Source organism: Diorhabda carinulata, chromosome 2, assembly GCF_026250575.1.
Source record: "Diorhabda carinulata isolate Delta chromosome 2, icDioCari1.1, whole genome shotgun sequence".
NCBI classification, from domain to species: Eukaryota; Metazoa; Arthropoda; class Insecta; order Coleoptera; family Chrysomelidae; genus Diorhabda; species Diorhabda carinulata.
In genome coordinates this window covers 16,585,200-16,608,559 of record NC_079461.1, presented here as the reverse complement: position 1 = coordinate 16,608,559, position 23,360 = coordinate 16,585,200, and the positions used below count along the sequence as shown (strand labels likewise).

The 23,360-nt window shown below is 33.2% G+C and overlaps 2 protein-coding genes across 2 annotated transcripts in view; both read left to right on the top strand.

The window, feature by feature from the left end:
- The first annotated feature begins 1,333 nt into the window (after positions 1–1,333).
- On the top strand, positions 1,334–14,995 carry LOC130890697 (putative ATP-dependent RNA helicase DHX57). The gene is made up of 14 exons (XM_057794925.1): positions 1,334–1,479; positions 1,529–1,640; positions 2,923–3,101; positions 3,552–4,633; positions 6,007–6,214; positions 7,009–7,364; positions 8,608–8,881; positions 9,263–9,505; positions 10,181–10,302; positions 10,824–10,964; positions 11,980–12,161; positions 13,162–13,368; positions 13,720–13,893; positions 14,490–14,995. The coding sequence occupies exons 1-14, from the start codon at positions 1,412–1,414 to the stop codon at positions 14,862–14,864; spliced, it is 3,723 nt and encodes a 1,240-aa protein (XP_057650908.1). The 5' UTR covers positions 1,334–1,411; the 3' UTR covers positions 14,865–14,995.
- A 5,070-nt stretch (positions 14,996–20,065) lies between these two features.
- Positions 20,066–23,360, top strand: part of LOC130890711 (dopamine D2-like receptor) — a 158,447-nt gene continuing 155,152 nt past the window's right edge. Inside the window, exons 1-2 of the mRNA XM_057794959.1 lie at positions 20,066–20,333; positions 22,236–22,669. Of these exons, the coding sequence (XP_057650942.1) occupies positions 22,253–22,669 (417 nt within the window). The 5' untranslated portion in view covers positions 20,066–20,333; positions 22,236–22,252. The remainder of the gene's footprint in view (positions 20,334–22,235; positions 22,670–23,360) is intronic.

Genomic DNA, 23,360 nt, shown 5'->3' with positions numbered 1-23,360 from the left:
ATCTGGGTCATAAAATTCTTCACCAACAGAGTTTTCTGCACTCTCTTCTTCATCACCAGACTGTCGTCTGCATCAATTTCCTATTTCCTCTAAGAGCTGTACTGTAGTTAGTGGACGTTGTCGTTAACAACCAGCACAGTTATTGAGGAGATTAAGACGCAAAATTTAGACACCAATGTATTAATTAATTTAATTGTATGCCGATGAGCCTAAACAGACTAAGACTCTTCGGAAACTATGATCTGAATGTTCAGAAACTAACCCGGATCACGTTGATTGCTGTTAGGAAACTGATCGAATTAATCGGGTCGTAGTCATATGGTAGACCACTGGGTGAATGCGACCAGCTTAAGGGTTGTTTCATTTGTCTATGGTTTTTTGAACATAAAAATTTATTTACTGATCGCGACATTCGGAAATTTTGATTTGAATTTCGTCACTTTTCTGTCAACAATTTTCGTATTTGAACATGAACCAATTAGATGTTCGAGTTTAACTTGTTCAGACATATTACCAATTCAAATAAATTACATTAATATAATGCTGATCAATCATGTGATAATCATGACTTTTTGAAGTATCAAATAATGTAGATATTATCTCAAATTTAGATTGATAGAAAGCGCAATTTATTCGAATTATAATTCTTATCATATCGTAAATCAGTATTGAATTGTAAACTAATTTTTTTTAGCAATTTCACGTCAAAACAGTACGAATCCATTGAAGAACCGTGAAAGCTCTTGTGAAAGAGCTGATAATCGCCGAGAGCTCAGTCCTGTTTGTACGAAGGATGGGAGAATTCACCCAAATGTCTTCAAAAGCTACTTTATTTGACGAGCTACTTAGGGTCGAAGCACTACTCCTTCCATCAGTTGTCCTCTCTCCTCTCTCTTAGATTGATTTTTCACAATATCTATCCAAGTTTATTGCACTAGGTTGTACGAAATCGATGAGGAATACTTCTTTAAATTCCAAAACATTGTTGCCATAACATTTCCTCCCGACTGCGTTTGTTTGAATTTCTTTCAACGTTTCGGTTCAAGTTTTTCCAAGTCTACTATGGAAAGCTTCAGGAATGCGTTCAAGAAGTTCACGGACAGTGACCCTCCGATCTTTGAGCTGCTGACTGCACAGAAAAAATATAATTTTAAACATACGAGAATAAAGTAATAAGAATGAAAGTTTTTGTAGGTTGAGTTTTAAGAATACGCAAACCAGCTGAAATTTCATCTATTTGATATAGATTTTTAGCTCTGGTTGAAGTTGGAGATTAAATCAAACCAGCCTTAAAGCAGTAAATGCCTTTCCGATTCCACGCAGAAGAAGAAATGTCAAAAGAAATTTTTAGTACTTAACCTCACTTTTTATACGAATTTGTAATATAGTCCGTTCTTATTAATCATTTATTATGAATATTGAAGATTCCATAGAAAAATCAGATTTCTTCTTGAGGGAAATTCCAGATGTTAAAATATCGTAAGAAAAAATATTCAGTAGTTTTACAACACCTAACTTTTCTTTTTAGTAAACCTACAGCTTTGTCAAAGAAGATTGTTAAAGAGGAATTGCAATTTTTAACACTCTCAGATGATATCCAGGAAAAAATATTAGATACGTTGAAATATATATATGGGCCAGTGAGTACTATTTTTTTATATCAACTGCAACTATAAATAATTTTAATTGAATTAAGTTCAAAATTAATGTATGACTTTTATTATCTACTCCAATATAAGTTTTTATTGTTAAGAAACTGAGGCCAGTTACATCGAGTTGTTTTTATTAATTTTGTACAATTAACTAAGTCACGTCATTCATGTATTTTTTTTATTTAAATAATTGTATTATTTAAAGTTGAAGTTGTGACTGGTGGTTATTTTGTGTAGATTAATTGTCTAGGTCAATATTTAACAATTTCTTCAAAATAATATTATTATTTATGCAATACTGAATGGATAACAGCTTCAACCAGAAGTTAATCATTAGTCGCATCATTGGAGGATTCATGGGATTCCTTTTTGGATGCAGGTCCATGCCGGGTAAGTTGAAAGGGCTGGCGGCGAGGATGACAGAGACAGTCAAGCACCATCACGTTATTGCTTTCTCTTTATCTCCAGTTTTGAGTAAAAGTTGAATACTAAGGAAAGGGTACTTGGAAAACCTTATGTTTGTAGTTTATTATAGCTAATCAGGCGTTCTAGACCAAAAATTTTAGAATTCAAAACCCAAAGTTGTCTTTCGTGCTCATTTGGATAGCTTGCTGTATCTTCAAGTTCCTTTAAAAATTGAAGAAAACATTGATAATATGATTACATATCTTATCAAATCAATCCAAACAGCAACATATGGCTTAATACGAATTAATGATAAATTTACCGCACCTAAAATTCTCGAAAATAATTAAACAAGAAATTATAGATAAATGGAAATTAAGGAAAATTTGGCAAAGAACACACGCTCCTGCTGACAAGACTAAGTTAAATCAGGCAACTTTAGAACTGAAAACCCTATCTAACAATAATTAAAATGATGAAATACAGATCTACTTTAGGAATTTAACCGCAACTGATTACGACTTATGGAAAACAATGAAAAAACTAAATAAACTGCAACCAACAAATCTTCCTATCCGTACTCCTGAAGGGTGATGAGAAAAACTTCAATATTGAGACCAAAACTAAAGATTTTCTGGAATTGAAGGCCAAAAAATCAATACAACAGTAGAATCTCAAAAAATCTCCGGGATACGACCTAATTAGTGCTAAAATCCTGAAGGAATTATCAAATAACATGAAGTGTGCAAACTATTTTATTTTCATTATTTGATTATTAATGAATCAGTGAGACTGACTAGTGAGAACCCCGCTTAAGTCATAATTTGATTTGATACTTAATTTATAGTTTTCCTAATAATTGTAGGATTTTAAATTAAATAGTGCCTCAGACTATGAAGAATCTAAATCAAATTTACTTAGAAAATATTGGGTAGGTCAAGGTTCCTTAGTTGTGAAAGGTGGGATTGATTTTTCACAAAGTAAAGATGAACCAAAGGAAGAAGCTGAGAGATTAAAACAGTTTGCCCTAATGAGATTAGAAAGGTAAGATTCCAATTTTTTCATACACTATATATCTTATTTTTACCTTAGTGCCAATAGAATCTTAACCATAAAATGAAAATGTGTATCAGGTATATTGAAGAGGTCTAAGTGGACACTGAGTTTGAATTTCTAGTTGCTGTAATTAATTTGTGATCTGATATTACAAAAGGTGAATGTACAATCATGTTTTACAGATCAGGGTACAGCACATTACGATAGGGGACTCTGGTTGGCTCATTGTTAGTGTAAGTCATCCAAGATATACAAGGTGAATCTTGGATGTTGTTGAGTTCATTTTTGTTTCTGTTAGAGTCATGAGGTCTCTTGGACTGCAGATGTATGCCACATATACCACTGAAATAATAAATTAAGTTTTGTTAGTTCCTCGGACATCAAAATAGGGTGAAGTGGTAGAAACTTATCTGCTACATTATACGTATTTTTTTTTAGTTATGGTTTTCATAGAAACCATTGCATAGAAGCGTTCAATTATTGTAAAGGGGATATCCAAGATTCTATTTATTTACTTTATTATAAATATTTTAATTGGGAAAAGGCGCCGAAAGAAATTGAACACGGTTTAACAAAAAAAGAACTTATGGAGCAGAGAGCTGATGAAAAAAGTTCTTTAGAATCAATATACGATCAAACTTTTAATCCAAAAACGGAGAACGTGTGGATTCTTAACCTCAAATTGGAATATTTAGTGAATATGTTTCATAATAAAGAAGAAAAATCGATTAAAGTTGTCAAAATAGATAAAAGAGAAAAGTGTAGGAATCTTCTTAGACAAGGGCATTGTAAATATGGTGATAAATGTAGATTTTCTCATCAAAAGGAAGAAAAAGTCGAAAAGAAAAATGATGCTCATTTAGAATCTTTTATATTCGATCTAGAAATACGTTTTCCATTAAACACCCAGTATCCTTATGAACCACCTCTAATATTGTTAAAAACTAACGCCGTACTTCCTCCTTTAGTAAATCTTCATATATGCAAAAGACTTTATGAAGAAGCTAAATTGTTAGCGGAAGATGGTATACCGTGTGTTTATACTATAACAGAACTTTTACAAAACGAAGAAGAAATAAAACAATGTTTAAAAGAAGATATAAACTTTATACATCCGAATCAAAAACTTTTCGATGAGAAAAACAAAAAGGAAATAAAAACATCGAAACCAAGCCACTACGATAAAGGAAAAACGTACAGATCAAACAAAAAAGAGCAAAGTATCGAACAGTTACAACGGGACGATAAGAAGATTGTAGAATCGTTCATATATAAAATTCAAGATGAGAAATATAAAAAAATGTTGAATATCAGGAAAGATTTACCTGCTTGGGCATTACAGAAAAATATTGTAAACACTATTAATCGGTCACAAGTTGTAGTTATAAGCGGAGAAACCGGTTGTGGCAAAAGTACTCAAGTACCTCAGTTTATACTTGACGAATGGATTAAGAATTATTCTAACGACAATAGACATATTGAAATTGTTTGTACGCAACCCAGAAGGATATCTGCTATTGGTAAGTGATATTTAAATTTCATTATCCTAATCCTGTCCTTTTTACTCAAACACTTACACTTCACTAAACTAATTTATTTAAATTCACTGTTTCGTTCACTACGAATTTTCAATATAAATTAACTAACTCCACTAAATAAACTAATTTATTTATCGGAAATGAATTTCTCAAAAATTCTAGAAAAAAAATCGACAAATAAAGACATTTTTAGAAATTAGCTCTAAAATAAGAGTTTTACTGTTAAAAATATATAATTATGAACTTTTAAAGTGTTATATTTCTTAGTAGAGTTTATTTTCAACTTTTCAGTTTATTTTATTAACAAATAATAAAAGCTCGTTTTTAAAAAAATATTTTTTGTTCAATTTTATTTTAGAACTAATTTCTAATTTTTTTGTTTTTTGTTCTAGAATTTGTTAGAAATTCATTTTCGATATATAAGTGAGTTTATTAGTGGAGTTAGAAAAGTGGCCGGTGAATGTAAATAAATTAGATAAGTGTAGTGTCAATCAATAATTAAAATATAAAGTTTTAGTGTTAAAAACGTATAATTATGAACTTTTGAAGTGTTATATTTCTTTTTAGAGTTTTTTTTCAACTTTTCAGCTCATTTTATTAACAAATAATAAAAGTTTATATTTAAGAAACGTTTTTTCTTTCTCTAATTTTAGTTTTCAGTATTTCTAATTCGAGATTTTCTATTTTTCTAATCGTTGCAGCTTGTGGACATCGATTTTATTAGCAATCTTTCGCTTTCTCGAAACGTCCTTTACTATGTGTAGTAGCTTTTGTGTTCATGTTGTCCCGCGATCCATCCCCCCAGAGGTCAATTGTAGAAGGATGAGGGCTTCACTACAACAGGATTCGCCCTGGTACCATAAGGAGCAATGTTTATACATCCCCATACCATTTAACACTCGGCACGTGCTCACCTTGGCATTGAGTCATTCACTTAATCAATTCGACATAATACACATTCATAATAAACGGGACTTACCTATGATCATCTTCCCCATCATCATACCCTGATTACCATCTAGTAACAAAGTAGTCGTCAAGACGAATCAAACGAGCTCAAACTCGATGGGGTTCCATCGTTTATTCAATTACGAAGTTTCTATGGCCATCTTCCTCATGAGCACACACTGGTTACCATTTAGTAACGAAGTACTCGTCAAGATGAGCTCAAACTTGATGGGGTTGCGTTGTTTATTCAATTACGAAGCTCCTACGGCCATCTTCTTCATGATCAGACCCTGGTGACCAATAATTTTTTGTATCTAAAAATATTGATCAAAGAATTTTAGAATGTCAATAAATTTCGCATGTAACTGTGCACTATATTGAAGCGCTTTAACCACCTGGAATTTCAGGTGTTGCCGAGAGAGTAGCAGATGAAAGGATAGAAAAAATAGGAAATACAATTGGATATCAAATTAGATTAGAGAGCAAAATGTCTTCCATGACAAGATTAAGTTTTTGTACCACTGGTATATTATTAAGAAGACTAGAAAGCGAACCAACTTTACCAAATTTAACGCATGTGATTGTTGACGAAGTTCACGAAAGAAGTGAAGAAAGGTAAGCGTGGATGATTCAGAGGTCAACTACACTTTGGCTACGGTGATGATATTAATAGTTTCCGTGTTATTTCTGATGTCATCTGTCAATATTTTACCTGAAAATTAGTTTTGATACTGTTTTCGTTGTTGCGATTCCAGGCAGCTTTCAGATAAATCTCAAAGCCTCTTAAATTAAAAAAAAAGATTTATGTTGAAAGTGAAATATTTTGTTTGCGTGTATTAGAGCACCATGTATGCCTCATCCAAAAGATCGATTATCTGTTGAGTCTAGAGTTTATAGGTGTCCATTGAGACCAGAGCTTCGATTGGACTTCAGGTTAATACCTTCAGCAGATCTTTAGTTATAGTTTCTTAGGAATGTCTTTGTCTCAACCTCTCCAGGTTATTCCAATAATTGGTTTTGCTCCCATCTACCTTATTTTCGAATGCTGATAACCACAGAAGAGTCCAGGTCCTATGACGGGTTTTGCGGTGCGTTCCCGCTGCTATTTTTCTGCATTCAAGTAACTAGGGAAGGGTCGATCCACTCGACCAGAGGCCCTTATGCTGGAGCAGGAAAATCTTTGGAGACAACAATCTGTTACCGTTCAGCCGACGCCACGATGTCTACCACCCACGTTCCACTAGGTACCAGGATCACCACGTGAATCAATATCATATAGTCCCATCCTATTAGGAGTTTCTAGCTGGATTTGGATTAGAAAGATTTCCCACGACTTTCATCGTACATACTGAAATAGCAACGTTGCCAATATAACTATACACATCTAATAAAAATCTTTAACTTTGCAGCGATTTTCTTCTTTTGATATTAAAAGAGCTTCTCCAAATTCGATCTGATCTCAAAGTGATATTAATGAGCGCGACTATGAACGCTTCCCTTTTTTCCGAATATTTCGGTGATATCCCGATAATCAATATTCCCGGAAGGACGTTTCCAGTCGAACAATATTTTTTGGAAGATATATTCGAAGCTACTGGATACATTTTAGAAGATGGTTCCGATTATTGTCGAAAATTGAAACGCGATGAAAATTATTTGGAAGTTATGATGGCTACTAGTGAAGTTAGTTACGCTAATAATAGACCCAAAGAAAATATCAGAGACGAACATTTAAATCCCGTTCAAATATTGGCCAGATATCAAAGTATGTAAAATATTCTACACTAATATGTTTCTTTTATTAACTTTTCAATCCGCTTCTGTAATTTTTTCGTTATCCAGATGTGCTCTAGATGCTTTAGATAATTCCAGAATATTTATTGACTACGTAAATATATAGACAAAGGCCGTGCTACAGAAGGAGAAGAAAAAAATGATCTAGCTTCGGTATACTTTGTTTTTAACCACTAATCCACTTGAGCAGCATCTTCACCGTGATTTCTTGGAGTCTAACATCCTGTGTTTAACCTGAAGGCTTCTCCATTTACTTCTTCACTGGGTTTACCGGCTAACAACAAGTTCGTGGTAGCCTCATCTCGCAACCAAACAGAAACTTCGTTGGTCTCTTAAAGATCACTTCAGCTGGGAGTTTCTTGTAGTCAAACTGCAGATGTTTGACTTAGACACTTCATCATTCGTATCTTCATCCTGATGGCTGTGAAACAAGTTCATGATAGTCTCATCTTACAACTGAATTTGATCTTTGTTGGTGTCTTAAACTGAAAATCTCTCTGGCTACCAGAGTATACCAGACCATGAGGAAGCAACGACTCCAAATTTTGGACCATAGCCCTTCTGGGATCTCAGGAAATGTCACATCAACAAAGAACTAAGCGGATGGCTACACTCAAGAAACACTCCATGCTTGAGGCTCCGGTTTTACCAATAATTGGATTAGTTGACTTCCGGTTCGATTTTTTTAACTGGATTTATGAACTACACGAAACTGCAGTTCCTCTTGATCATAAAACCACCGACTAGTTTCAACGTTACTACGACTCATCAGAGTGGTTTAACAACCCTCGTTCGGGCTTGAGACTTGAACGAAAAATATTGATTGCATTTTCTGGAAAATGTTTGTCTCGGGGGGCCTTTTTGAGCTTGTTTTTCATTCTTTCCGTTCCATTTCGATCAACGTCACTTTACCTTGCTAAATCCACCAAAACTCCAGCCCTGCAGAGGAAAATTTTTCCTTCATAGGTTCCAAAACTAAAATGTATTTTTACCCCACATGAATAATCATCTCATTCACAAACAATCCAACCAAAAATGGTCTCCCAAAATAAAATATCCAGTTCAAAATCCGAACCGGAAGTTAATCAAACGAAAACCGAAAGTACTAATTTCACACATCTGGGACCTCGATAAATGGACTTTGTCATCTGAAAAACGCCAAATTAGCGTTTTTGAATTTTTGATAAATAATTTATTTCGTATCAATTTTTTAGGTTATAGTTTAACGACATGCAAAAATTTATATCTTATGGATCCAGAAAAAATTAATTACGATTTTATAGAAATCGTATTAGAATGGATAGTGTCTGGGGATCACAGGTATCCTAAATTAGGAACAATCCTCGTATTTCTACCGGGAATCACAGAAATCACAACTATGTATGATCAACTTATTATTCACCCTCTGTTTGGAAGAAGAACCGGACGTTTCAATTTGCTTCCGTTACATTCATCTTTATCAAGTGAAGATCAATCTGCCATATTTCGGTATGTATCCCATGAACAAAAACCTTTTGACATTTTTGTTCGTGGAATTTATATATCAATTTTAATATTTCGAAAACGTGGTTTACCTTTATTCATTTCCTAAAATGAGGAAACAATTACTTTCCTGGCTAATACCGAGACGAATATTGAATTATATTTTCTCTGAAGATCGTCATTCTAACTAATCCGCTGACCGGTTTCGACGGTATTGCATCGCATCAGAGCATCCAACTCGAACTGAAGTAATGCGTACATATAAAAACATTCAGCAGCATAACGTGTGGTTTTTTATATTTTATGTTTGTTATGTACTTGATTTGTTTGATTCTTTCTAACCAATACTGCAAAAAAATTAATCCCATTTTATGATTATTTTTGTAGGAAACCGAAAGAGGGACAAAGAAAAATTGTTTTATCCACCAACTTAGCGGAAACGTCTGTAACAATAGACGATTGTGTTTTCGTTGTGGACGCTGGTAAAATGAAAGAGAAACGTTTCGATCCAAATAGGAATATGGAAAGTTTGGAAACAACTTGGGTTACGAGGGCTAACGCATTACAAAGAAAAGGACGAGCTGGGAGAGTAATGAGTGGTGTTTGTATACATCTTTATACAAATCATAGGTAGTTACAAATTACATATCCTCTCGTATTATTGGGAACAAATTGTACTGCTTGAGTATTCAAATTCCGACGTTATTTCGAGATTGCAAGGAGGGGATTGTAACCACCGACTAGTTTTGACGTTATTACGTCTTATCAGAGCGGTTTAACAACCCTCGTTAGGGCTTGAGACTAAATAAACGATTCCTAATATTCACCTCTGAAATAATTTCGAAATTTAATATTCCGACAATATATTCTGCCGTTCTACAAAGGAGAAAACAACCACTGTCCTGGCTAATGCCTCGACAAATATTGAATTATATCTCCTCCAAAGAGCGTGATGTCAATCGACTTTTTTGTCGATATTAACCTTCCCAATGGCTCGCGGTTGTAAGGAGGGGTTTGTAACCACCGACTAGTTTCGACGTTATTACGTCTCATCAGAGCGGTTTAACAACCCTCTTTCTGGCTTGATACAAAATATAATATGAAATGAAATAAGCTCAAAATTTAATATTTCGAAAATATATTCTGCCATTAACAATCAATTAATTGATACTGTATCTATAGAGCAAGTGCAACAGTATCGGCTCGAATGAGCTTGAGTTTTCACCAAAGTGTGTTATTTTCCATAGAAAATAGATAAATATTCATTGATATGTATTTATACCGATTTTTCAATTATTTTGATAGGTTCAAATATAATATGATGGCACAACCCATTCCAGAAATAAATAGAATACCGTTGGAACAATTGATTTTGAACATAAAGGTGCTGCGAAATTTTGAGAACAGAGATGTTGTAGATGTGTTGGGTAAGTTTCGAATATTAAATATTCTATTATCAATAATAATATGTGAGAAAGAAAATTGTACCATTTCATATAAAATGGTACATGACTTTGATATTTCGTATATAGCGTAAGATTTTGAGGAAACTGAATATAGGAAAGAGAGAGATTTGTTGGAAAACTTTCAGGTAGGATAAAGGAAATTTTTTAGGCAGGAAGGTTTATTGGAGTTAGCCCTTATATAGGAGCTGCTTCTCTGCAGGGCTGCTAAACAGGTATTTTCGTGTTACCAATACTCTAGAACTGGTTGACTCTGGTGTGGAAGGCGAAAGGTTCTTTGATGTTCAGAGCGCGGGAGAAATACAACCCTTGTAATTAGTAGTAATAGTGGGGGGGTACAACAAACAGTTCATAGTGCTACTTCACCTTAGTCTTAATATTTGTTATTGAACAGCAGGTTAAATAGTATGAATGTAGTGGTAATAAAATGTATCTATACTCTTTTTTAAATTAATTATCAACTAATTTTCAAAATGTTTTCGTAGGGGCATTCATAGAACCGCCAACATTAGAAAATATATCAACAGCAGTCGAAAGATTAGAGAATGTCGGTGCTTTAGACAAAGATGGGAATTTAACTCCTTTAGGTCACCATCTAGCTATGTTACCGGTAGATGTCAGAATAGGTAAGTTTTGGTAACAAAAACCCACAAGATGTAGAATCAAAAGAACTCAAACGAGGCGGTTACAATTCTAAAAAGGAATTTTCGAACGGTGACTTTTCAGTTAAAAAATTTATTTTTAAAAACCATCCCTCAAATAATCTACAAAATACTCGTTTCTCTCTAGCATCAACTCTAGAGTAGAAGTTCGGGAACAAAAAGTGATCGAAAGGAATTAGATCAGGTGAATATGGCGGATGTAGTAGTAGTTAATAAATTTTCTGCAACAATAGCGGACTAATGGGCATTGTCTTTAACAAAAGAGGCACTTTCTTATAAAATTCACCATCAAAACCCCAGTAATTCAGTATAGTATTGGCTAGTCATCGTTTTCATTTTCCTTAAAAAACTCTAGTCTGCTGGCATTGATATATGATTTATTTTTAATTTATTAATAATCACAATTATGAAACTATCATTATTTTATCGAATTTGCTCTCTTCTATTAGATCTTCAATTTCCTATTCCATCAAAGAGCTTCGATAAATCTAGTAGTTCTAACAACATAGGAAATAGGATACAAAAACCCCAGAATATCCTTTTCAGGTAGAAAAGCCTAAACTGTCCACAACTAAATTAAACTTTTCATTAAACATTAAAAAATATAATTTTTTTCATTTGTGCTACATTCCTGTACATCTAAAAGTTTGATATTGAATTTTTATATGATTTTTTGGAGTTGGCCCTGATATAGGAGTTGCTCCTCTGCACGACTGGGGTTGTTCAGGTTGTGTAGGGTTAAACTTGTCCTGTGTAAGTAAAAACGGATCTTCTCGGTTTAGGGGATGTTTTTTCTTGTTTTTTGAAAATTTGAACTTAGAAAAGAGACAAATAGATTCGTTGGATAATTTTTAGTGAGGTGCTGCTCCCTGTTAAGGTTGCGTGGGGTTGTGTTTAATGTCCTGTTTGATATCGAATTATCCCTATTATGACAAATTTTTCGTATTTTTTTTTTAATTAGCGATTTGATATTTTTCAGGAAAACTAATTTTGTACGGTGCAATCTTCGGTTGTGTAGACTCGGCTTTAACAATGGCCGCGTGCTTAAGTTCAAAATCACCGTTTATGTCACCTTTCGGTAAAAGAGACGAAGCAAATAAAAAGAAACAAAACTTTTCGCTCGGTATGAGCGATCATCTTACTACATTGACTGCATATAAGGTAAAATTATTTACTAGCAGCATATTTTGAATATACTAACTATATAATTAGTTACAGTAATCGTTGTTCGGTATATTTTGATGAAACAAGTCATTTTTTATGTTTCCAAAATTATTTCTAAAAAAAAAAGTTATAGTCCAGATTTATTCAAAAATTTATTCAGATGGAACACTGTGGTTAGAAGTTTAGGAAATGAAACTCAAAAAAGCATAGATTTTTAAAAAAATTTGGTGTTAGGCTCATTTCACCCCATAGTTCATTTTCTATATTCTAATCTACCCCTAATTGTAACAAATTGATAGAAATGCCATAAAATGATACACGGATAACTCTAAAGTAGCAGACATAACTAGAATAGGAGTTTACGGACCCAATAACCAATCAGCCATTAGAGCTCTTAGCTCCAATCCCTTTGTGGGACCTGAACCCTTCTGTGGTATCAGTTACAGGACAATGGAAAAATCACTAGAAAAAAAGTAGATACTTACTGGGACAATCTGCAGAGGTTGATAAGGTGAGACTATAACTAGAGAAGATCTGCTGAATGTATCAACTCACAAATACTATCGCGCTGGACTTGCATCCTCTCGAAGTGTGAAACTCTACGGAACTCCAAACTACACCTGGGTGAGTATGGAATAGAAAACGAAGATCTATGGCAGTTACAGCCATTCATCATTCTGTATTTTCTAAAAGGAGTGGGCTTGACAGATCAGCTGTAAAAACAGTGTCACAGTAAGAAATGGGGACAGTATAAATCATTAGGGTTACAGTATATATAACACTCCAATATCTACATACATACATACTGTATTCTGGGACTAATAGGAAGTGCTGTATGTTGATTTCCTGCGCACACAACGTTCCAAATACTATTTAAATTTTTGACAAAGTAATGAATTTGTTCTATAACTTAGTCTAAAGTAGAGTAGTAAAGAACTGCATTCAAAAAATCACGAAATAACTTAAAAAACATTCATTTGTATTTTTCTTTTCGCAGAAATTCCTGCAGCTGTACAAGAAAACAACCATAGGGGCTAAACATTTCGCCAATGAAAATTTCTTATCTTATAGAACATTAACGACAATTGCGGATGTGAAAAAACAGTTTTTAGAATTATTAGTTGATATAGGTTTCGTACCAATAAATTTGAATACAAAAAGAAGATTAGGTTGGGATGACGTCTATGAAATTACTGGACCCGAGGTGATTATATTGTTGCTACTCTATTTTAGCGCGGCTTATTCGTTCAATTAACGACATCTTTAAGTGTTGTTTGGATGGATGGTGAAAATAGTTTCAAATTGATTGTATGGACGAAAAAAAAAAAATAATCAGTACAAACGATAATACGTTCGAAAGACTGAAGGGTGTTGTGTAGATCAATAGTGTATACTCTAAATATCTCTTAAGATTTCGTGTTTTATAGTGACTCCATAACCGATATTAGAGTCTGATTTGGTGGTTCAAAGTATTTTTATTCTTGACCCTAAGCAGGATTATCGTGGGGTGTCCGATTTAGAATAATAAGTATAAAAATGTTTTTATTAATTTTAGTTTAATAGAAACGGTGAGAATATACGACTTCTATCAGCTGTTCTGTGTGCCGCCCTCTATCCGAACGTAGTGAAAATATTAACGCCATCTAAGTCATATATAATGAGCGCTGCGGGAGCAGTGCCAAAAGAAAATGTTGCCAAAGATTTGAAATTTGCAACGGCTCACGAAACAGTAAGTATTTTAGTAGGCGGATTTCTATCCAGCAGTGTTTATATTTTAAATTATTCAAATATAACCCAATAATTAACCAAAAATTTATTATCATCCCTTTATGTAGTAACCACAAACTTAAAAGCCCTAGATTCGAAATAGTCACATTTCAGTATGAAAATGGATCGTGTCCTGTGAAGCACGGTGATTAAATATTTCCGTTTGAAAGCGTTCTCTTTAGATAACTTATTCTTGGAACCCTCATCGTTGTGGTAAATTGCTGTTATCAGTTATAATAACGGTTGAAAATAATCGTGGATATGATCTTATATAGCAATAAAATCAATTTCCTTCTGCGTAGGAGGGCAGTTGCTGTATTTTGTACGTTCTCTCTGGATAAAGTTAATTATTAAAAGCATTTTCCTTCGGTTTTGACGACAATCACACTAAATTAAATAGCAGAAATTCACTTGCTACACATGCAAAAAAAACTAGCGCATTCGCAATACTTATCACTACCGAATAGGACCGGCTTCACGGTCCATATCTGCTTAAAAATTGTAAATATTGTGTTTGTCGTAATAATAGAAATTTCGTTAAAATTCTATTCTTTTTAGGTATTCATGCATCCTAGTTCAATAAATTATACAGTCAAATCTTTCACTAGTCCATATTTGGTATATCAGGAAAAAATTCAAACCAGTAAAGTGTTTTTCAGGGAGTGCACGATGGTACCTGTGCTCCCACTCATACTCTTTTCATCGTACGATTTAAATATCAGAGTACAAAGAGGAAATACTTTCATAGTGTTAGAAGACGGTTGGATCGTTTTTCAAGTGGACGACCACAAAATAGCGGAAATGATTAAATTGATACGACAGGAGCTTTTCAATCTTTTAGAAGAAAAAATTAGGGATCCCCTTCTAAATTTATTCCATAACGATAAATGTGAAAAAATTATTTCGACTATATTATGGATGATAAATTTATAATAGATCACACTGCCTACACTTGTAAATAAAATTATTTATTTTTGTAAAACATACTGGTGCAACTTTAACATCAAAATTGATTATTTTTTCGATCAGATTTTATTAAATTAAAGCGAAAGTTTTCAAATGCAGTTTTTTTATTGTATTCCCCATATAAGTAAACTATATTAAGTCCAAAATCTTTCTTCGAGATAATGTCAATTCACCGATGATTCCAGAAATTTCTCTAATAATTAATTTTAGAAAGTAAACGAACAAATAAATAAAAATATCTTCCTAGAAATTCTTGAAACAGTATAAACAAATCGTCTTCGTGTACATAATCAGAAAATATCATAACCGAACAGGACCGGCTTTACGGTTCATGTCGTCGACGAGTTCGTAACACTATCGTAAGTTTTTTGATAACAATCTTTACTGTTGATAAACTTCAACTTAGTGATATAGCTTTACAACAATTTGTACTGTTGTAGAAGTGTTGTGTCTATGATCTTATCTGAGCCATTCAACCAAGGTTCATCCCTATATTCTTTTGCTTTCCAAATGAAGGAATATGGGCCTGTATGCAAAACAAAATGAGGAAACAAACGACGTTTTGAATGCAAACTATGCCATGGGAATCTTGGTTTTTGTGTAAAGTGCTTTACTAAAAAAATTTAGTTCTTGTCAGTCTGGTATTTCCTATATTTTTTGCCACTTTTTTATGTCTTTCTCAAATTCCTGGTTATTTACCGTAAACTAAGCGTCGCCGAGTTTTTTTCGCTAATTTGAGTAAAAAAAACAAATGAAACTACAATCTCGAATAGAATTTCCATATTTAACAATAAATGTTGATGGAAAATCGAATATTCACATTAAGACTTTCTGAAAAGCTATAGAATTACCATAAAAAATTACTTCTCAATTATAATATCCAGACGAATATATCTAAGTTCGTCCCTGTACGTTCAAATAGAAACTTAATCTGTCGCCTCTTAAATTAGATCGATGGAAATTTCAAATCACATTTTATAGCTCTCAGATGACGATTACATTCCATTCTGATACCTCCGGATTGATAAAGGATCAGAAGATTAATTTTTTTGTAATTACTTTTATTGGATATTGAAGAAAGTTGCCAGATATGTAAGTTCTTGATTAAATTCAGGCGTTGGATTCCAAATCTATACTTTAATCCGTTACTTTGTACTATATAGAAGATGATTTGTATTTTGTACATCTCATTTAATTTCTCAGAGAAATCAATGATTAACGAGATCTATTACTTGAATTTTGAAATATGGCAACATTGATGTTAATATGTCAAATCTGACATTGCTTTCATTTTAAATTTTGAACGTACTCATACGATGATTTTCTATGACTTTAGACGTCAATAAAATTAACAGTCAGCCAATGAAGTCAAAATGACAGATGACAGCACAATGTCATTAGCAGGACCGCCAACTATTCATAGTGAAAAATCCGCAATTTCCGCAGGCAGCCACTAAAAAAATAACTGTTTTTATTTGTCTATCTTGAAACTTAAGTACCAACCCTCATATGGAATTTTCCTATGTCTTGAAAGGTCAGACATATGAACAGATCTTAAAAGGGCGGACATGGAAAGAGTCTTAAAAGGTAAGAAACGCTCTTAAAAAGGGGCTATGATTGGAGAAGACTCTATCAAGAGAGAGAGCAATCATAGAAAAAGAGTCTTGAAAGGAAGCAGACATAGAAAAAATCTTTGAAGGTACGGTCATAGATAAAACGAATCTTGAATAGGGCAAACATAGAAAAGTAGTAACAGATTTGTTTGCTATAATTACTTCTACTCATTCGACTGACTTAAACGAGTTATCTATCAACTATCGTTATTTGCAAATATAGTAAACACATTTGAGCTGCATCATAAGTTACTCTGCGTGGTCTCCCGATGACCTAAGATATAATCCCGATGGTATAGGATGAGTTAAATGAAGTTAACTCCCTACAGTCAGTCTGGTGAGTTAGATCTCGATCAAATAGCTTGTTTAAGCGACTCGAAATGTCTGGGTATTTAGAATGATTAGAAGTAAATATCAAAACAATATACTATAATAGAGTATATGTGATTTCGTACGGTATAAAAGTTGTTTTTAACTAAAACGTAGATCGTTTCGTATCATGCCGTTCGGATTGTTACGTTTTTTTTTCAATAATTTGTTATCGACCTCCCACTCCATTCGAGAAATTCAATAAAACCTCGAAATGTATTCTAAATCGTCCTCTATCTATTTACACTTCAAACAAAAGTAAATTTTAATAAACTTGTGGTGATTTTATTCTTTATATTCGCTGGTAAGTTTTTCTTTGCTTTTTTTATTGTACGAAAATTTCAGATATTATTGTATGATAGTTTTCATATGAATTCGTATTTTATATTCATTTGGGGGAACAGAATTAATAGAATATAACAGATGCTTGTTTGGTTATATTTTAAAAAAATATAAATTCAGTTTTTTTATTTATTAGAGCATAAGCTCCTTTTTATTCAAATCTATTCTTTATACTCGTTCCTTTTTCCGTAATTTCCATCTGTGCTCCCTTTTTTTTTAATTACAGATTTAGAGAATGAAACAACGTTTGTCATAAAATTCACTGTTACGGAAAATTTCTATACCATAGTTGAAAAAAATCTTCGAAATATCGCGATTCGCGAACTAAATAATTGTTTAAATTTCAAAATGGGAAATATCAGTCACAATTATGAATTTGTTTATAGAACAATGTTTTAGCCACTCTTCGGGAAGTTTATTAGTAGATACTTGAGTCGAGATCCTTAACAATGGAAATAATACGCTAAAACTTTTCTTGAACTTGTATCTTAATATTCAAGGTTATATAATGTAGATCAAGTATAGTAATCAACTCGCGGTAATGAATATAACTAACTCTATAAATTTCAGCTTTATTTGCGTCCTTTTTATTCAAATCAACTCTTAGCCGGTCCTGATATGATATTTCTCAGCAAGAGGTTTCCCTGCCACCATAGTGAATCTGTAGAAAATTAGAGAAACCTTTCAAGTTTGTGGATTTTAAATTATCCGATCTTTGAATTCGACAGCTTGAATCATTTTTGCGAGATGGAAATATGTGGGTTTGACTTGAACAACGTTTAAAAATAAAATTCACTGTATGGTATTTTCAAAGTCATCTCGGCTAATGCTGTTACACATTTTTTATAATGGAATGAGATATTATTCTGCTAATTTTCAGATTTTCCAATTCAGTATACGTCATTCGGCTTGTTACTTGCTGGATATTCCTTTGTTCACGTAGTATGGCACAGTAGTCACTTATTATTATTTTATTCTAACCTTCAAGTTTTTAAAAAAATTAATTTGTCATCGGTCTCCCTTTCCATTCAAGAAATTCAATAAAACCTCGGAATGTATTCTAATTCGTCCTCTAACTATTTCAGTGTTTGTATGTATGGGTTTGGAGAATACACTGCGACCTAAAAAATATATTGTGTCCTCCTTTCTTGCTGCGATACTGGAGAATTCTGTGTTTACAGCTGATCCCACTCCTTCAAAAAGCCTAGAATATGGGATGGCTTTAAATGCCAGAGATTTTCATAGTGAATGTGGGTAGAGGTTTCTTTGTTCTTTCCTTGTTCTTCTGGTTATAGTTTCCCAGAAGAGTCTTTGCCTGTCTTAGATCTTGTAAGTTATCTTAACAATTGATTTTGCTCCCACTCCAGTGTTTAAAACAAAGTAAATTCCCGGCGATATTATGGAGATGCCAGGCTACGAGTTCCATCTAAACCTCCAGGATCCAACCGGTGCATCACATGCAACAAATTCAATTCCAATCCAACCACTAGGAATTCAGTTGAGGGCAACAACCATCCCAAGTTTTATTGAGCATATCGTTGATGTAAAGGAGCGTGGGTGACAAGATGCATCCTTGGGGAACACCAGCTTCGACCTCAAACTTTTCTGAGTTATGTCCATTGATAAAGATATGGATGTATTGGTCTTTGAGGAAGCTCCTAAGTGAAGTCGTCAAACCGTACGATCTCAATTTATCTAGAAGATTTTCCCTCGTTGATCCATGTTTCACCTGAATAAAATATATTTCTTCTTTGGTTTTTCGTTTCTTTCACAGTTCTTAGATAATTTATTCTATATTGTCAAGAACTTTATCTATTGTCGGAAATTCTTTTATAAAGGAATATTTTTCAATATGATTTTCTGCTAGGAATTTTGGTTTTCCTGGAGCTTTAAGTACTGTTATAAAGCTACCACATTTCTCTACTTTAAACTCCATAAATCTTAGACTTCCCAACAATAAGTGTACCTCTAAAAAATTCACTGCAAGCTGCAACAATGTAATCTTCAAAACATAGGGCTTTTCACCAGTCCAAACCTTTTTTATTGCTTTGTAAAACTTAGGTTCATAAGAGACCTAGAATTTCAGGCAATATTTAGTTTATTCTATGAAATTTAGTATTTTGACGTGTAGATTTCTTTAGAAAGATCGAAATAAGATCCAAACGTCAATTGTAATTACAATTATTGGACCATAATTACTCCTGATAATCATTTTTTTTACATTTTTGGCATCACTTTCTCCATCATTAGAATTATTTTGACGGAGTCCGTGCCACTTCTAGACCACATAGTGTTCTAAGGGTTTGTACTAAACGTGTTTAGTGCTCATTTGAGGTTAGGTTTGGTTGATGACGTATACAGCGAAGTTTTTTGCACGATTCTTGCAATTATTTTTGAAAGACTCTCTTCAACATAGCATTCCGCTACCGCTGCTGTTTTCCAACTCCCATGTTGTTTTAATGGAAGAGTAGCTAATTTCAAATAACCTTCGATCTCACTACATATTTGTGCATTTGTATTATGGCCAATATTTTGCCTTTCCTGTTTCGAAAACGAATTCACATTTGATCTAATTCTACTACTACAGAAAAATTGCTATGCTGCTCAGAAGAGGACTTCATGGATAGAGACGTTTTGATCCGATTATATCCGCTGCATGAGCGTATATCGATAAAAAACAAAAAAATCGATTTCTATGCGTGTGCCTGTGTGTCAGTGTTCCAACGACCCAGAGAAATTCACGAATTAGTCCTCTTCTCTAACCGAAAAACGCACCGGTACAAGAGACAGGGCGGCGCCTTGCGCTTCTTCGTTCAACGATACGGCGCTCGACGTCGAAGCACAAACCGTTTTCGAGCGTCGGTCCAGATAGATGCGCTTCTATTCCAGAAACACCTGTCTGCCGTCGCGATCGCTAAAATGATCCAATTATTCCAAAATCGAAATATTTTATAGAGTGTATTGAGCGGGAATAATTTTTTTTTTTTTGGGGGGGGGGGTAAAATGTGACGATTTTATCACAGAAAAGGTGAAGAAAGTTCAAAAGTGGGGGAGTATTTCAGTGAAAACATGTGTTTAGACATGTCGTGGGTGCTAGTTTTGAGTTATTGAGGTAAAGAAACTCATAATATTGGGTTAGGAAGAAATTCGATGATTGTCAATTCTGAGTGAGCACAATCCATATATGAATATCTTTATTTGGAAGGGAGTTTTTGGAAAGAAGGAATTTAAGTTTTCTGATCAGCATTATGAGACAAGAGACAAATGAATATTATGTATGACCTCAGAGGTTATTTTGTTAATTTCTTTCGTTATCTCAACTTTTAAATCAGCAATTTTGTTTGGTCTATCAAAATATACTTTAGATTTTAAATAACCTCATTAGAAGTAATCAAATCGGGGGATCTAACTGGTCATTCGATCGTTCCACGTCTTCCAAACCATCTTTTGGAAAACCTGGTTTAAATAATTTCTAACTATACATGCAAAATACGAGGGAGCCCCTTCTTTTTGGTAGTAAATAGATGATTAACATCAGGAATATTGAGTCTGGGCCTCACACATTCAAATGTTTTCATATATTCAAGAATTTTTAACCTAATATTAATAACATAATGCATTGTTAATGTGAAACTCAATTCCTCAATCTTTTTCCATGACTTATTTCGTTAAGAAAACACTTAGGACTTCATCCTTAAATTGAAGTCTACTTCAATATTATATATTTAACACAAATGTTTTATACATGGTTTCCAAAATTTGCTATAAGCTCCAATGTATTGGTTTTTGTTCCGTCTTGGTATATATATATATAGATATATATATATATATATATATATATATATATATATATATATATATATATATATATATATATATATCGGTATATATAGGTATGTATATATACTTTAATTTCTTATGTATTAAACCTTTGATATATTAATATTTCTAGTCTTGACTTTAGGTTAATTTTGATTTAAAATATTTTTTTTTATTTGTTTTAAAACAGATAAAAATTTGAAGTTTCGACCTGTTGCAGTCTTTATCAAAATATGACTCGATACTGATAAAAAATTAATTTTTTCTTAGTTTTCACATCTCTTATTTTCGAGATGTCGTTTTTGATAATTAATTTTATCGATAATCAACTTAAATATAAACTTATTTTATTGGTAAAAATAATATAATTGGAAGTAAAATAACAAGAAAAAAGTGGAGTTTGAGTAGTACTAATCTTGGATCTCCTTTTCGTTGGAAAAGTAATAAATGGAATGGAAAATGAGCAACCAAATATTCCGAGAAGCAACCAATGGAACAAAAATTGAAATTTAGGAGTCTAATGACAACGAGTTTATTGACGACGAGTCCTATTTTACTTTTGAGACTGAAATAATGAAATAAACATGGCTAAGAGACTTGGTGATCTGAAAGGGACGGAACTAAAAGCAGGACTAGAGAATAGCTAGCTGTTCCTGTAAGAAAAGATTTAAAATGGCACTGGTAAGTGACGATCAATTTGGACTTCCATTATAACCGTTCGGGACCGGCTTCACGATCAATATCGTGGACGAATTGTTAACTTTATTTGTCCAATTTCCGGTAGAATAAAGTGATCAACTTATAAAACCTCAATTATTTTTGGTACATTCTGTATGTTCGTAATATTCATTTGACTATAAAGGAAAATTTTTGGGAAATATCGTCACTAGTAGAGAAATTTTATTGTTATAATGATGAAGGAAGGACTCAAAATTTGATATTAATTAGAATGGGAAAAACGTTCAAACAAAGTTTAATCTTCTGATACATAAATGTCTCAACAAAGCCTGAGCTGATTATCAATTATAGAGATCAGTTTTCATCTGAAACTAAACAATCGTCGACTGATGCCTTGAAACTTAGTTCATATACTCGGTTATTTAGGAGCAAACAGAATGAAAGCATACGGGGAATATTGAATAAACATAAATTCAATTATGAATGCTCCATATTATAATTAATACCTTTGTTTCAGATTTGATGTAACAAAGTATGGAGGATATCAAAGATGTGAGTAATTGGCAGAATGGAACTGATAAAATCGTCAACTTCCATCGACAACAATCTCCGGATAATTACATGTTATTATTCGAAGATATCGATCAGTTTTTTAATAAAATAAATCTCACTAATGATTCCGAAATAACCAACGTGCTCAATTGTTCGAATTTGTTTGTTAATTTATCTAACGGGAGTTGTGGTGGTCAATTCGAAATCAGCCATCATAATTATTGGGCGTTGATATTAGTACTTTTTCCGGTATTTACATTATTTGGTAATGTACTAGTGATACTTAGCGTGCTTCGTGAAAGGACTCTACAGACTGCTACCAACTATTTCATCGTGAGCCTTGCTTTAGCCGATCTGCTGGTGGCTGTTGTGGTGATGCCGTTTGCTGTTTACGTTTTGGTAAGTGCCGTTTGGTTAATGCTTTAAATTCGACAAAATATTAACAAGGAATGTTCTGTAACTCTAAATCACCTTATAGATGAAGAAGTTTTGTGGAATGTTACGTTTACTAATTACCCCTCAGAATAATTCAATCGTCTTCTACTTACCATTTCTTGAAGACCTTTACAGTATCATGCAGTGTATGAAAGTATTTTGAAGTTAAAGGGTTTTGATGCCCTATAATTCTTTAATTATCCAACTTGATATAGAGGTAAAATACCCTAATGGTCATATTTTCGGAACCTCTATACGCCTCTGTTCTATATCAGTTTTTAGACCTTTGCGAATTTTCAATATTACGAGTGTTGCCACTCGGAGATATGGCAACACTGATGTGGATACGTCATATCTAACATTGCCTAAGAACGTCTATCTGAAAACTAAAGTAATAACCCTCGTATATATTAATTTTTTTTAGAAGTTACATTTCGCAGATTTATCTAAGCGGAATCCTTGAATGTATCTGTCGATCAATATAAATTCATTTTTCATTATTTGTTGGAACGAATGAAGTATAGTAGAGTACCTTTATTAACTTGATGATGCTGATGACCCTTTGTCATGTTTATTAAACTGCCGCTCTTCTGATTAATGTTTGCACGGCTCGATAATCGGTCCTATAAGTGGAAGCGGGAGTTGAAAATAAACG